Below are 17280 nucleotides of genomic sequence, written 5' to 3'. Positions count from 1 at the left end.
ATATATATAAGAATGCATACTAAAATTTAATTAAAATTTAATAAAGTCAAATAAAAAAAAAACATGTATGCTTTACAAAATATATAAATATCATCTCGTGTGTATTTTTATAAAATTGTAAGTTTCACAAATCAATATTTATTTTCAAAAATTCAGAAATCACAATAATAAAATATTTTCAAACTCCAAAATTAATGATTCAACATAGATATTGATAATAATATATTTAAAAACAATTATAGATATAATATCCACTCACAACTTGATTCAAAAGAACCGGAAGCAACTCTGAGCGCGTCAACGAGCTACCAAATGATGTCCAATAATTCTACAACTCTAGAAATATGACAATAATGATATTTGTGAGCTACTAATATTGTCAATTAACATAATCTTACTCACCTTGACAAAAGCCCCAAATTTTCTAACCCTAATAACCCTAATTCGGATTTATACATACCCATAAATATATAGATGACAAAAATTGGGAATATGGCTAATTATTGAGTCAAAGAGTTACCTTGAAGCCTCAATAATAATTGGAACTCAAATTTGAATGCTTCCTTCACTCATTAGTATGAGCTTCTTGATTTGGGGTTGTGAAAAATAAAAATTTACTTTGAATATAGATGATATATTAAAATAGAGATAAAATAAAAGGGTAAAATGAAATCTGGTGTGTTGTGGTTGGATGAAGATTTTGAAATGAAAAAGATGAAATGGAAGAGGAGATGAAGGAAAAGAGAGGGTTTGGTTTTGATTTGTATGAAGGAAATGAAAATAAAAGAGAGGGGGGGGATCAGGGAAGGCTCGAGAGAATGAGGGGGGAAGGGGTTTAAGTGGGGACATGTGCCACCCACGTGACTATGCACTTCTGTTTCCTTTTTTTTTTTTTTCGTGGGTATAACACATATTGAGCTGCTAATCAAGCTTTTCAAGAAAATTCATTACCATGCAAAAATGATTTGATGACTATTATCCCATGAAAGATATAAAATAGATATCATATTCTCTTGTCTAAACCAAATATCACAACATTGATTGGTAACTGGTAGTTACAATTCACAAATACAAACTGATATATTAATAAGTAACACTCACTAGTACTTAGTTACAAATACACAACTCATTTTATTTACTTTTAAAGTTTCACACACTCACTTCATGAACGACTAATTAGTTTTATTCATCATTTGAAAGTACTGCTGCTTTATTTGCTTCCTGACTAAAATGATGTGGGCACATGGTCGCCGATCCACTATCAGTGAAAAGATAAGAAACCATTAACATCATTCAAAGTTCATAGGTTGAACAATATTTCATATCAACAAAAAATTGAAATAAGATCAACTTGAAATAAATAAAAAAAAAAAAGTATTACCAATCAAGCTAGTACTTGTTGTATTTATCACCACCATTGCCACCTTGACATAACTTTTTCTGTTATGTTGTTCAAGAACCGGAAGTAAGCATGTCTCCATGAGCTATTGAAGAGAATAGTGCCAAAGATCCCCCAGAATCCGACAAAGAATCCAATCCCATGCTTGCAAAGAATGCTTGAATAAAACCATCATTCTCATCTTGGGTTTTAACCAAAGATTCTTGACGTGGCTCTTCCTTGGGACACATGTTTTCAAGAGGTAACCCACAGAGATTTTGATTTTCTTCGTAGCTTGAGGCATTGAAACTCTGCAACTGTGTGCCAGTTGGAATTTGTCCAGACAAATTATTATGTGATAAATCCAACACAGAGAGAAAACTAATTTGTGCAAGACTAGAAGGAATGGAGCCAAATAAATGGTTTCTTGACAAATCAAGCGACTCCAATGATAACAACCTTCCAATTCCTGAAGGAATTTTTCCTGTCAAGTTATTTCTTGATAAATTCAATGAAACTAGCTCCACCAAATTCTCAAGTTCTGATGGAATGTCTCCTGACAAGTGATTACTTGAGAGATCAATACCTTTTAGAAGTAACTTATCATTGTTGAAATTTTGTTCTGTACCTTTCCACATCAACAAAGTAATTATGTCATAATTATAGAGATACCTGGGGCCATTAATGTGGGGAACAGTATAAGAATGAGAGAAAGGATCTTGTATGATCTCTTCATGAGCCATTGCTGTGAAATTCTTGAAACATTTTGGAATTTGTCCCTTGATATGGTTACCTGATAGATCCAAGAAGTGGAGGCTTGTAAGAGAACAAAAAGCTGATGGTACACTTCCAGAAAGGAGATTTTCTCGCAAGCTTAACATCTCCAATTGTTGTAAGCTGCTTCCAATCCAAGGAGGAATAATTCCTGATAACCTGTTGTCTCCTGCATCTAGCATCACTAAGTTTGTACAATTCTTCAGTGAAATGGGCAGCCCTCCTGTAAAGCTATTGTTTCTCAATATCAATACATGAAGCTTAACAACTAATCCCATTGAAGAGGGAACTTGTCCAGAGAAATTATTGCTACTCACATCTATATAGGCCAATGATTTGAAGTTGCTCCAACAGTTTGGGATTTGGCCTGAGAAAATATTATTTGAAATATCTAGTTGGCCTAATCTTTCAGCTGTATCATTGGTACATACAAAAAGAGCCAAATCTGAAAATTTATTGCTAGAGAGATCAAGGGATTGAGCTCTACGTAAAAATGGCGGGATTGGGCCTTCAAAATGGTTTACAGCTAGAGATATGGAAGGGTATTCTGTAAATCTTAATGGAAAATCTGGAATCACACCACTGAGATTATTGTATGAAATGTTCATGCTGACTAGCCTTGTTGATAGAGCCCAACAAATATAAATCTGTTAAAGATGGGAAAATTGAGATGTCAGGCAAAGTTCCGTTGAATTGGTTATCTTCGAGATTCAAATATTGGAGTGAATATCTTGCGCATCCAGACAAGTGCTGGATTGCAACTGGAAGCTCTGCCGTCAAAGTGTTGTGGGACAAGTCTAATGATGCGAGACTACATGTGTTTCCAAATGACTTTGGAATTCCACCTTCTATAGAGTTCCAACTGATGGACAAAGCCTTTAACTGAGATGGCAACCTGATATTGTCAGGTATTTTCCCTCTTAACTGATTACCCGAAAGGTCCAACTCTTTTAAAAATGGGAATATTGAAAGGTCATCAGGTATTGAGCCAGTCATCTGGTTATCGCCCAAATACAACTCTTGAAGTGAGTGAGTGACACAGCCAGCTGAGAGATTATGAAGAACTGATTCCAAATCTTCAGTCAAATCGCTACCAAAGACCTGTAAAAAAGATAAGGTGCATATATTCGGAAAGGATTTGAAATCCCTGGCCCTGATTTGATAATAATGCCGTGAATTGATAATAAGATATGTGAAGCCGCTCAAGTGATTGCATTGTGATGTCAAAATGATTTGATGTGGCAGGGGTGGAACTCCTTAAGAGGCCGGAAACAAGGTCAAGTTCAAGGTGAAGTTCAACAAGGTTGGAAGTGACATTGGACAACCATTGAAATAACAGGGAAGGAGTGAAGGTGTTATAAGAAAGACGCAAGACTGAAAGAGAATTAGGAAATTTGAACTTGGAAAGTCTTAGTGTTTGTGAAGAGATAAAATGATCTGAAAGTGCACAATCGAATAGGATGAGTTTGGTTAGTGTGGAGATATTACTGATGGCTTGTATCCACTTATAGGAATTGTTGAGATTCAATATAGAGCGCAAGTCAAGATGGGTTAAAGAGGTAAGAGTGGATAACCATTGTCCATCATCATTCATTTTGAGAGAACCACGTGTACCGTCAAGGTAAAGCTCGTGCAAGCTTGAAAGGTTCCCAAGTTGAGATGGTATTATTCCCTGTAAAGCATTTCTTGAGAGATCAAGATACTGCAACTTGGTCAGATTTCCAAGTTGATAAGGGATTGAATCCTCTAAGTTATTAGCATGAAGATTCAAGTATGTTAAATGTGAAAGAGATCCAATTTGACTTGGAATTCTTCCATCAAAGTAACAATTGGACAGGTCAAGATACCTCAAGCTGGTGAGGTTACCAAAGAATTCAGGGATATGGTAGTCTTCAAAACCATTGAAGCTGAGGTTCAAGTACCTGAGGTGCTGCAATGCCACTAACGAGCTGGGAATCTTACCTCTCAAAAATCGTTCAAAGTAGAAATATTCATTTCCGATGGAGTCACCGTGAAGGTCGAGACTGATTACATGGGCAGTGAGGTTGCTGCAGCGAACACCGTTCCAATGGCAGCAATCACGGCCCTTCCACGACGAGAGCATGCCATAGTCATCAACCATGGCGGCCTTGAAATCCAGCAATGCTTGCCTCTCCCTCTCTGCGCACTTCACCTCTCCTCCTACTCCTCCTGCTCCTCCTGCCAACAGCAGCATCATAATAAATAGTAATGCAGTTTCAATCAGAATCATGAACGGAACAGGATTCAGATTCATCCTCATCATGACCACGCTCATCACAAGTGAAGTATGAAATCGAGAATGATACTTGGCTGAGTGTGGTAGCAATGCAAATCATCACATATGTAAGCACTGCTGTTAGCCATTCCTACACCCGTATTTTTCTTTCTTTCCGCGTAGTCATTAATTGTGCAAGGTCGTTCTTTTCAATGCAGATATATGGAAGATGCCTTGCCACATTTTCAGCTATCAAATCACTTCTTTTAACAATAAGTAACTAAGCGAAACTAACTGGATTCTATCCATCAACAAGTCAAGGTAAATGACCCTACCTTCACCATCTTCTTTGATATACAGTTATCCATGCTTGAACTTTCAACTTTGATCAATGAGGACGATCCATTCTATACTCCCCTCTGTCTCTCAAGGCACCCACTCACTCCAACATGCAACATCAACACCACGATAACCATAAATGTGGCTCCACAACTTGGATCCATCGGCATAAACACACAATGAACCTTGAATTATACATGTCTACTCTTGATATCTACAGCTGTTTTTTTTTTTTACTCTTATTAAATTACGTCGACCTTGCAAGCCTGCAATGCAATTGCCGTAGTCAATGACTTAGCGTATGTTTGGCTTGTGGTTAGTCAAATTAGAGTTTGAATAAGATCGCATAAGAGTGATTTATAGAATTGATTTTGAATAGAAGTAAGTTTTTGTCGATATGATTTATGTTTGACAATTTTTTACCAAAATTGATTTGATAAAATAAATATTGTTTGGATAATATTAATTAAAATTACTTACTTTTAGATAGATAATTACTTAATTACTTAAAAGGACGTGACATTAAATTATAATATTATTTTTTTATACATGTTTAATTTTTTTTATATTTTTTTCTTATATATTTTTTATATAGTATATTTTTAATACTCTTAGTACTCTTTTTTAGTACATTATAATTTTTAACTATTATTATTATTATCTAATGGGATCAATAAATTCTATTATAAAAAGATAATAATAAATATAATACACAAAAATTATAATTATAAAAATATATAATGTGAAATAAAAAATTAATAAAAAATATAAATAATAAATAATAAAAAAAGAATTCATATAGAGAGAAATAATAAGAATTTTATAAATAATGTAATAACATCAATATATATAAAAGATAAAGTTGGTAAAAGAAAAATAAATGTTGAATGTAGTGGCTAAGAGTACCTTAATGCAACGGAAATACATTTTTAATATTTTAAAATTGCGGTCAACAATTTTTTTAGTGAAGATAGAAAGACTCGAACCCAATACCTCTTAAATGAATATAAAAAAAATTATGTCATATATTATTCGAAATATAATTCATTAACACAGTCAACAAAATTATTACTAATTATATTTAGCTTTGGTACTACTATATTTAACTTTGTACACATCCACCCATGATGCATCTATTATACTTAGATAATACTTTTTGCACCTACGCTAATTAATAAAGATATAAAAAATATCTGTTCATAAATATATTTAAAATAAGTATGATATATTTATTTAGTTATATTTTAAATAAAAATAATATTTTTATAATATATTACAATTTAACTTTATAATTCCCTGTTTAATAATAAAAAAATTACCTAAAAATAATTATAAAATCTTTATTGAATATCCATCATATTTGATCTTTTTAATCTATAGAAAACTAGTTAGTCTCATGTATCGCACTATGTTTACTATTAACTAGCACAAAGACTTATTATGACATTGATTTGATATACATGAATACACAAATAATTGTGATGTTAGAAAAAATACCATGTGCACATTAAACTCGTTCATTAAATTTAACTATTATATATTATATATAAATATATTTTATTAAATTTAATTTAAAAAAANTAGAGAACTAAAAAGAGTCTAGCCAACAATAAGCAAATAAATATTTTTGAATTATATAATTAGTAATTATTTAATTTTTTTAAAAAAATACAAAATTAATGATTATTAATTACCTTTTCTTACTTTAATTTACCTTTTACCATTTATTACGCAAACACTAATTTCTCTTTCCAAAAAAAAATTGAAATTCCAGAAAACAAAAATACCAAAATATAAGATAAAGAATCATCAAAATGCTAAGAAAAAAACATACAAAACATAGGAAAAAGAATCATCCAAAACTAATAAAAAATCATCCAAATCCTAAAAAAAAAACATACAAAACATAAAAAAAATCATCTATAACTAATAAAAAGAATTATCCGTAATGTAGAAAAAAGAAACATAAAAACTAGTTAAAAAAATCATTCAAAACCAAATAGGAGGAGAAAAAGAGCCGCAGGACGGCCAGCGACGACATTTTGGACGGCATTGCGTGGACAGTGGGGGGACTCGCAGTGGCATATTGCAACGAGTGGAGGAGTCGCCATGGATCGGAGTAGTTGATCGCGCGTCGCAAATGGGGATCTGGTGGTGGCTGCATCGCGACGGATGGAGAATCATGGGGTGCGAGTGGCGAGCGATGGGGAGTCGCAATGGGACGTGAGTAGGGTGAAGTAGAAGCACGATGGTGGTTGTCTTTCCAGCGCGAACGACATATGAGGTAGCGAAGAAGGATGTAAAGACGACCGGCGATGGCGCACGAGGACAGTGCAGCGGTGACACTAGGGCCGCGAGGGCGAAACCACGGCAGCATGGGACATTGGGAAAATTGATTAGAATTTGTGGGTTTGTGTTGTGAATGGTGAATGGAAGTGAAAATAATTAGGACAAATTTTGATTCAAAAATACCATTAATGTCAATTAATTAAATTTTAAATTTAAAAAAATTATTTAAAATTAATCATTATTAATTGAGTTGTTCAATGTTTGACTGGTAGTTCACTCCTTGTACTTTTCTTTTTTATAAATGGTATAACTTAATGTGTGTCTATATACATGTTGCAAGAAGTTGTGCTGCGACTGGATCGATCAACCAATCTTTTTTTTTTTTAAGTTAAGAGTGAGAATTAAACTGGTGACTTTAGGTAAGTAAGAAAAGATTATGATGTTTGAACTGGTTCGATGAACCAATTTTAGAATCTTGATAATTTGACATATTTAATTAAGATAATTTTAGAGTGAAAAAATGTATAATATTTGTTATAAGATCCATAACGAAATACATAGGTCTTTTAGTACTTTTTGCGGATTAAATGTGATTGAGAAGGTGGGTGAATACTGAATGCAAGATGAGAAGACTCATCTTCATCCATGGCAACCCTAACTCGCTTTCACACGAGCCACAAGAACCTTTGGCTACTTCTCTCCAACGGATAGGCCATTTCATGTTACTGCTCTTTGGATAACAGTACATAAACGTCGTGCATGCTTCTAAAACAAAGAAAGACAACACTCACTTTTACTAGGTTTTCATGTTCAACCAACTCGTGCATTCATTATCATGCACAACCCGCGTTTGTGATTTTGATTTTGTTGCAAGTGAAGGTCCCACGTAGAAAACTGGTGGTGTTGGACAAATGAGCATGCGTGCTGAACCTTCAGAATTCGCTTTGAGGCGTCTTGGTTCTAATAAGTTCTCAAATGTGTTCACTATAACACCGCGTGTTTTGGATGCAACAACTGCAAATTAAAGAAAAGAATTTTAGGTTTGTTGGATACAGTCATGATGAATGCATGGAAGTAGAAGTAGGCGTCCAAAACAGGAAAAAAAACAGAGTTCTTGTGGCTTACACATATGCAAGAGCGAACGTGAGATAAATGTTATGCAAACAAATGCACCAAAATCTCAAACAACTATGTCACATGCATGACTATGATCCATCTGAAATAATGATTGTTTAACATTATCCCATCTTCCTACTTAGTTGAATTCAGTAAAGCCATATTGAGTTGCTGTTGTTCAAGCCATTCTCTTTTTAGTCAAGCTTTTCAAGAAAATTCATTACCATGCAAAAATGATTTGATGATCATTATCCCATGAAAGATATAAAATAGATATCATATTCTCTTGTCTAAACCAAATACATCAGAACACTGATTGGTAACCGGTAGTTACAATTCACAAATACAAACTGATATATCAATAAGTAACACTCACTAGTACTTAGTTACAAATACACAACTCATTTTATTTACTTTTAAAGTTTCTCACACACACTTCACGAACGACTAAGTTTTATTGATCACTTAAATTAAAAGTACTGCAGCTTTATTTGCTTCCTGACTAGAATGATGCCGGCACATGATCGCCGATCCCGCTATCAGTGAAAAGATAAGAAACCATTAACATCATTCAAAGTCCATAGGTTGAACAATATTTCATATAAAAAAATCGAAATAAGATCAACTTAAAATAAATAAAAGAGAAGGTATTACCAATCAAGCTAGTAGTTGCTGCATTTATCACCACCGTTGCCACCTTGACATAACTTTTTCTGTTATGTTGTTCAAGAATCGGAAGTAAGCATGTCTCCATGAGCGATTGAAGAGGATAGTGCCAAAGATCCCCCAGAATCCAACAAAGAATCCCAATCCCATGCTCATAAAGAATGTTTGAAGAAAATCATCATCCTCATCTTGGGTTTTAACCACAGATTCTTGATGCGGTTCTTTTACAAAACACAACTTTTCAAGAGGTAGCCCACATAGATCTTGATTTTCTTCATAACTTGTGGCATTAAAGCTCTGCAATTGTGTGCCAATTGGAATCATCCCAGATAAATTATTGTGTGACACATCTAACATTGAGAGACGGTCAATTTTTGCAAGACTAGAAGGAATGGAGCCAAACAAGTGGTTTCTCGACAAATCGAGAAATTCTAGAGATACTAGCCTTCCGATCTCTGAGGGAATTATTCCTGTCAAGTTATTTCTTGATAAATTCAATGCAACCAATTCAACTAAATTCCCAAGTTCTGTTGGAATGTCTTCAGATAATTGATTACTTGAGAGATCAATACCTTTGAGAAGCAACTTATCATTCTCAAATATGTGTTCTACACCTTTCCACATTAACAAAGCAATTATATCATAATTATACATATGCCGTATAATGGTGTCGTTGACAATATAAGAATGATGATGGGAATCTGTTAAGAACCTTTCTTGGGTGGTCATTGCAGTGAAGTTAATGAAACATTTGGGAATTGGGCCCCACAGCTGATTAACCGAGAGATCCAAGAAGCGAATGCCATTTAGAAAACAAAGAGATAATGGTATGCTTCCAAAAAAGTGATTTTTCCGCAAGCTTAACATTTGCAGTTGTTGTAAGCTGCTTCCAATCCAAGAAGGAATGATTCCTGATAATTTGTTCTCTCCTGCATCCAGCATCACTAAATTTTTGCAATGCTTCATCGAGAAAGGAAGCTCTCCCATCAAGCTATTGTTTCTTAATATCAATACACGAAGCTCAAGAACTGATCCCATTGAAGTGGGGACTTGTCCAGAAAAATTATTGTTACTCACATCTATATAAACTAATGATTTAAAATTTTCCCAACAATCAGGGATTTGACCAGATAAATGATTGTTTGAAATATCTAATTGGTCTAATCTTTCAGCTGTATCATTGGCACATACAAATGAAGTAACATCTGAAAATTTATTGTTGGACAGATCCAGGGACACAGCTCTTCGTAAAAATAGCGGGATTGAGCCTTCAAATTGATTTGCAGCTAGAGATATAGAAGGATATCCCGCAAGCCTCAATGCAAAATTCGGAATTGTTCCGGTGAGATTGTTGTACGAAATGTTCATTGTGTATAGCCTTGTTGATAGAGCCCAAAACCACTCTGGAGTGATATCCGAAATTCCAGCATTGGAAATATCAAGTTGGATCAAGTTTTTCTGTGTCTGCAACCATTTTGGAATATACGGACCCAGCATGCAATGTTGCAAATTTATCACTTGCAACTGAAAAGGTGGAATCCAATCAGGATTAATTTTTAAAACGAATGAGTTGCCAGATAAGTCCAAGACCTTCAAGTTAGACAAATTATAAAAATGAGATTCTGTGATCACACCTTCCAAGGAGTTTGAGTTCATCATCAAAGTCTCCAACTGCAATGGAAAACGAATTTCTTCGGGAACCTTTCCATTTAGCTTATTTTCGGACAAAGATAATGTTATTAAAGATGGGAATATTGATGTGATGTCAGGCAAGGTTCCGTTGAATTTATTATTGCTGAGATCCAAGTACTGTAGACTTGAGCATCCAGACAAGTGCTGGATTGCAACTGGTAGCTCTCCTATCATATTGTTATAAGACAAGTCTAATGATTCCAAAGTACATATGTTTCCAAATGACTTTGGAATTCCACCTTCTATAGAGTTCGAACTGATGGACAAAGCCTTTAACTGAGACGGCAACCTGATATTGTCAGCTATTTTTCCTCTTAACTGATTAAAATCAAGGGACAAGTCTTTTAAAAACGGGAATATTGAAAGGTCATCAGGTATTGAGCCAATGATTTGACTATAGCTCAAATCCAATTCTTGAAGTGAGTGAACGACACAGCCAGCTGAGAGATTATGAAGAATTGATTCCAAATCTTCAGTCAAATTACTCTCGAACACCGACAAAAAAGATAAGGTGCATATATTTGCAAAGGATTTGAAATCCCTGGCCGTGAATTGATAATAAGATATGTGAAGCCGCTCAAGTGATTGCATTGTGATGTCAAAATGATTTGATGTGGCAGGGGTGGAACTCCTTAAGAGGCCGGAAACAAGGTCAAGTTCAAGGTGAAGTTCAACAAGGTTGGAAGTGACATTGGACAACCATTGGAATAACAGGGAAGGAGTGAAGGTGTTATAAGAAAGATCCAAGACAGAAAGAGAACTAGGAAATTTGAACATTGAAAGACTTGGTGTTTGTGAAGAGATAAAATGATCTGAAAGTGCACAATCGATTAGGCTGAGTTCTGTTAGTGTGGAGATATTACTGATGGCTTGTATCCACTTATAAGAATTGTTGAGATTCAATATAGAGGTCAAGCCAAGATGGGTTAAAGAGGTAAGAGTGGATAACCATTCTCCATCATCATTCATTTTGAGAGAATCACTTGTATCCTCAAGGTAAAGCTCGTGCAAACTTGAAAGGTTCCCAAGTTGAGATGGTATTGTTCCTTGTAAAGCATTTTCCGAGAGATCAAGATACTGCAACTTGGACAGATTTCCAAGTTGATAAGGGATTGAACCCTCTAAATCATTGCCAAGAAGATCCAAGTATGTTAAATGAGGAAGAGATCCAAATTGAGTTGGAATTCTTCCACCAAAGTGACAAAATGACAAATCAAGATACCTCAAGCTGGTGAGGTTACCAAAGAATTCAGGGATATGGTTATCTTCAAAACGATTGACACTGAGGTTCAAGTACCTCAGATGCTGCAATTCCACTAACGAGCTGGGAATCTTACCTCTCAAAAGTCGTTCTAAGTAGGAATATCTCGTTAAGATGACGTCACCGTGAAGGTCGAGACTGATAACATGGGCAGTGAGGTTGCTGCAGCCAACACCGTTCCAGTGGCAGCAATCACGACCCTTCCACGAAGAGAGCATGCCGTAGTCATCAACCACGGCTGCCTTGAAATCCAGCAGTGCTTGCCTCTCCCTCTCTATGCACCCACTCGTAACAACTCCAACATGCAACATCGACACCACCATAACTGTAAGTAATATGGCTCCACAACTCGCATTCATCGGCATGATTGCGCTCAAACTCATAATTCATCAACAATACAAGCAAGTTGCTTTGACTAGAAATTCTGAAGTGAGTGCAAAACAAGTTCAACGGACTCTGAATTATATATGTCTACTCTTGATATCTACAGCAGCTTTTTTATTTACTTTTAACTCTGATTAAATTACGTCGAAGCTGCAATCCTGCAATGCAATCGACCTAGTCAATGGCTTAACCTTGTGGAGTTGCGGTCAACATAATTATTGTAATTATATATCTATGTTTGTACACATGCATGATGCATCTTATATGCTACAAATATATGGAACAAAAGCTAAAAGTTAAAGCATTTTTTTTTTACTTTCAATTTATAGAATTATATTAAAATTATAATTTTTAAATAATATATCAATACATCTGGCTTTTAAAAGTAAAAAACATAACACATTAAGTTATTTTTTATTTGTCATTTATCAAAGTATTAAAGCACAAATGCAAAACACCTATATGATACACATTACCAAACCCCACCTTTCCACTTAAACTTTCTCGTTAAAGAATGAGACAAGTGAAAGGCAAAATTGTTACAAAGCATCACACATTCAATTTTCTTTTTTAGGTGTCACAAAACATTACCAATGAAATGAAGCTAGCCTTCATAGTTCAAACAACTTGGTGCATTCAACCGCACTTAATACCACCTTGACATAACTTTGTCTGTCAACTTGTTCAAGAATTTGAAGTAAGCATGTCTCCAAAAGCGATTGAACAGAATGGTGCCAAAGATGCCCCAAAATCCAACAAAAAATCCCAATCCCATGCTCATGTAAAATGCTTGGTAGAAAGGATCATGATCATCTTCTTTGGTTTTTGCTGAAGATGTTTGCCATGATTTTCCTTTGAAACACATTTTCTCAAGAGGTGGCCCACAAAGATCTTGGTTTTCTTCATAACTTGAGGCATTGAAACTCTGCAATTGTGTGCTAATTGGAATCTCTCCAGACAAATTGTTATGAGACAAATCCAACATAGACAAACGGTTGATTTGTGTAAGACTAGAAGGAATCAAACCAAATAGATGGTTTCTAGACAAATCAAGAAATTCTAGTGATGCAAGATTACCAATTTTTAGAGGAATTTCACCTGATAAATTATTTCTTGATAAATTCAAGGTAACCAATTCAACCAAACTCACAAGTTCTGTTGGAATTTCTCCTGATAACTGATTGCTTGATAGATCAATGCCCTTTAAAAGTAACTTGTCATTTTTCAACATCCGTTCCACACCTTTCCACATCAACAGAGTAATTAAATCATATTGTTCTCCTTCTGCCATGAGAAAATCAGAGGCTCCTTGCAAAGTATTGTTGACAAAATAAGTATGATCATCATAGGGCATTGCTGAAACCATTCCCTTAATCATTGCAGTGAAGTTCTTGAAGCATGTAGGAATTTGTCCCTTTAGATTGTTAGAAGAAATATCCAAAAGGTGAATATTTGCTAAGTGACAAAGAGACAATGGTAAACCTCCATAGAAGCGATTTCTTCGCAAGATCAACATCTGCAATTGTTGTAAGTCGCCCCCGATCCAAGAAGGTATAACCCCTGATAGTTCATTTTCCCCTGCATCTAACATTACTAATTTTGTGCAACTCCTTAATGAGAATGGTAGCTCCCCAGTTAAGTGATTGTTTCTCAACATCAACACTTGAAGTTGAAGAGCTGATCCTATTGAGGTAGGAACTTCTCCAGACAAATTATTATTACTCAAATCTATATAGCCTAAAGACTTGAACTTGCTCCAACAATTTGGAATTTTTCCAGATAGATGATTATCTGAAAAATCCAATTTTCCTAATTGTTCAACTATACCATTGGCACATGCAAACAAATCAAAGTCTGAAAATTTATTATCAGACAGATCAAGGGAGATAGCTCTTCGCAAGAACGGTGGGATCGGACCTTCGAATTGATTAGTAGCTAGAGATATCGATGGGTATTCACTAAATCTTACTGGAAAATTTGGAATAGTACCTGTAAGATTGTTGTATGAAATGTTGATTGATTCTAGCTTCCATGATGGTAGGTTCCAAAACCAGTGTGGAACAACATCTGAAATTCCAGCATTAGAAATATCAAGGCTCAACAAGTTATCTTGTGTTTGCAACCATTTGGGAAAAGATGGACCTAACTTGCAATTTCTCAAGTATATCTCTCTCAGTTGAAAAGAAGGAACCCAATTATTGCTAAATGTCAAGAACAATGAGTTGTCAGACAAATCCAGCACCTTCAACTTTGACATATTAGCAAAATGATGACTGGTAATCACACCTTCCAAAGAAGTTGATCCCATGTACAAAGTCTCCAATTGTGGTGGAAATTGAATATTTTGAGGAATCCTCCCATTTAGCATATTTGCATCAAGAGATAATTTCTTTAAAGATGGGAATATTGAGAGGTCAGGCAATGTGCCATAAATTTGATTATCATCTAGATGCAATTCTTGGAGTGAATTTCTAGCACAGCCAGATAAGTGGTGAATTATCAATGAAAGCTCCTTACTCAAATTGTTCATTGAAAAATATAATGACCTCAAGGTACATGTGTTCCCAAATGAATTTGGAACTACACCTTCTAAAGAGTTTACTGAGACTGAAAATGATTCCAACTGAGATGGCAATGTTATGTGTTCAGCTATCTTTCCGCTTAGCCGATTGAGTGAAAGATCTAACTGCTTTAAGAATGGAAAGATTGAAAGGTCAGGTAATGAGCCAGTGATTTGATTATTGCCCAAATCCAATTCTTCTAGTGAGTCCCTCATACAGCCAGCTGACAAATTATGAAGAATTGATGCAAGATCTTCAGTAAAATTGTTTTGGGACAAGTATAATGATCGAAGAGTGCAGATACTCGATAACAACTTCATGTCGCTCCCCTTGAGTTTATTATCTCTTAAGTCAAGGTTCTCAAGAGAATTCATTGCCATGCAAAAATTATTTGATACATGATCCTCAAAGAGGTTATTATCACTGAGGTTGAGCTCAATGAGGTTTGAGGTGACATTTGACACCCAGTGGAATATCATGGATGAAGTGAAGTGGTTCAAAGAAAGATCAAAGACAGATAAGGAATTTGATGATTTGAACTTGAAAGGATAAAATGAAGAGATGGAATGATCCGAAAAGTTACAATTGGTTAGACTTAGCTCTCTTAGGTTGGACAGATTAGCAACTATTTGGAACAAGTAATGAGAATTCTCAAGATTCAATACATGACTCAGATCAAGATGGGTTAAAGAATTGAGCTTGGACAGCCATTGGCCACCACCATCACCATTTTTGAGAGTACCAAAATTGAAGAGATAAAGCTCTTGCAAGCTTGAAAGGTTCCCAATTTGAGATGGTATTGTTCCTTCTAAATCATTGACATCAAGATTTAGATATTGCAACTTGGACAGATTTCCAAGTTGAAATGGAATTGAACCCTCTAGAAGATTAGCTTGAAGATTTAAGTATCTCAAATGCGAAAGAGAACCAAATTGAGTTGGAATCTTTCCACCAAAACCACAATGTGACAGATCAAGATACCTCAAATTTCTCAAAGAACCAAAGAATTCAGGGATATGATTGTCCTGGGAATGAATCCCAGTGAAATTTAAGTACCTCAAATGTTGCAACTCCAACAATGATTCTGGAATCTTTCCTCTGAGTTCAATGTATTCAGCTTCTGAACTGAGATCAAGTCTTTGCACATGGCCGGTGAGTCTGCTGCAATGAACACCCTTCCATTGGCAGCAATTGCTCTTCTCCTTCCACGACGAGAGCACGCCGAAGTCATCCACCATGGCAGCTTTGAATTGAAGGAGTGCTTCCCTCTCACTCTCTATACACTTTGCATTTTCTTTAGAACAAACAAGGTCCACTACTTGCAACATGAAGCACATTATGAGTATGGATTTCATGAGAATTTTGAAACAAGTTGGATTTGTCATTGTCATTGCACTCATCACAATGGAAGAATGGAATCAAGTGGTGATAAATGGGATGGGATTAGCATTAAAAAATGATTACATATTTATACACAAACATTTTAGCTAAGCTAGCAAAGCCTCATCTTCCCGGAAACAAATACTTGCATTTGTTTTCTTCATATGTTTGAAAAATTGTGGAAGCGGAATTATTGCATATTCTCCAAACATATTAAATGAATGAAAGTCAAAGTAAACACCTCCATGGATCCACCATCACCGTCCTAGTAATGCAGAGTTATCCATGTTTGAAAAGTGAGGACAATCTGTTCTCTGCTTGTAGTTTCTCTTTTGAAATTAATGATGATTTTGATGAGGACTATCCATGCATTATGCCTTTAATTAGTACGTAGCAATGTAGCATTTCAGCGTGTGGTATGTGGCATATAAGTTTTGATTTGTATATTATTTTTAAAGATATTTGTATTAAAACTAAAATTTTAAAAATATTTTATATCGACATGAACAAATAGAATTGAAATTTATCTACTAAAAATTTTGAATTTATAAAAAAATAAGAAAAATGATAAAGGGATTAATTTGGTATACAATATTTAATTTTGGGAATTAAAATAAGTCAAATAATGAAAAGTCAAGAACCAATTTGATACATGTATAATAATGACACATGAATGAATCATATTGCAACATATGACACTACATTGATATGCTCCATATTATTGATTGACCCATCTTTATATAATTACATGTGGCCAAACTATAAAGTGACACGTGTTACTAATGGTCCACATCATCAACATGCCGTTAATTGAAAATGAATCAAGAATCATGAACAATTTTAAAACATGATGTCAATCTCGGATACTACATTTTTACACTCGTTCAGGAAGTCAAGGTAAATGGCCCCGTAAAAATAGAACGATCCTTCTATACTCAAGCCGCAACTTTGAATTCAATGACACCATTTTCCACAATATGATGTTAATATCCAATATCCTTGTAAAGAAAGTGTCATTATTATTTGAATAATTTTACGTTTCCTAACCCTTCTATTAGCTCTAGAAGTAAAAAAAAAAATGAGAGAATTTTTATTGATGAAATCTATATCTAATTGCTAAATTAAGATATTTGAACTCTAATTTATTTATGAAATTCATACTTGGTTCCCTTGATGTATTAGTAGAAATCAGGACACAAAAGAA

At 34.7% G+C, this 17280-nt stretch overlaps 4 protein-coding genes across 4 annotated transcripts in view; all 4 read right to left on the bottom strand.

Moving 5' to 3' along the window:
• The window catches only part of LOC107490840 (uncharacterized), a 7721-nt gene extending 7263 nt beyond the window's left edge, over positions 1 to 458 (bottom strand). The window contains exon 1 of the mRNA XM_052261879.1: positions 403 to 458. Within this exon, the coding sequence (XP_052117839.1) occupies positions 403 to 458 (56 nt within the window). The remainder of the gene's footprint in view (positions 1 to 402) is intronic.
• A 994-nt stretch (positions 459 to 1452) lies between these two features.
• LOC110281628 (receptor-like protein EIX2) lies at positions 1453 to 4436 on the bottom strand. The gene is made up of 4 exons (XM_021144027.2): positions 3641 to 4436; positions 3324 to 3526; positions 2888 to 3253; positions 1453 to 2799 (listed from the first exon to the last, which is right to left on the bottom strand). The coding sequence occupies exons 1-4, from the start codon at positions 4434 to 4436 to the stop codon at positions 1453 to 1455; spliced, it is 2712 nt and encodes a 903-aa protein (XP_020999686.2).
• A 3952-nt stretch (positions 4437 to 8388) lies between these two features.
• Positions 8389 to 12190, bottom strand: LOC107490841 (receptor-like protein EIX2). The gene is made up of 2 exons (XM_016111658.3): positions 8787 to 12190; positions 8389 to 8668 (listed from the first exon to the last, which is right to left on the bottom strand). The coding sequence occupies exon 1, from the start codon at positions 12132 to 12134 to the stop codon at positions 8814 to 8816; it is 3321 nt and encodes a 1106-aa protein (XP_015967144.2). The 5' UTR covers positions 12135 to 12190; the 3' UTR covers positions 8389 to 8668; positions 8787 to 8813.
• A 591-nt stretch (positions 12191 to 12781) lies between these two features.
• Positions 12782 to 16033, bottom strand: LOC107490842 (receptor-like protein EIX2). Its single transcript, XM_021144025.2, has one exon. The coding sequence runs from the start codon at positions 16031 to 16033 to the stop codon at positions 12782 to 12784; it is 3252 nt and encodes a 1083-aa protein (XP_020999684.2).
• Between the last annotated feature and the right edge of the window lie 1247 nt (positions 16034 to 17280).

This window comes from Arachis duranensis, chromosome 5 (genome assembly GCF_000817695.3).
Source record: "Arachis duranensis cultivar V14167 chromosome 5, aradu.V14167.gnm2.J7QH, whole genome shotgun sequence".
Classification (NCBI taxonomy): Eukaryota; Viridiplantae; Streptophyta; class Magnoliopsida; order Fabales; family Fabaceae; genus Arachis; species Arachis duranensis.
Note: the sequence above shows the minus strand (reverse complement) of the source record. Positions and strands in the feature narration are given on the sequence as shown.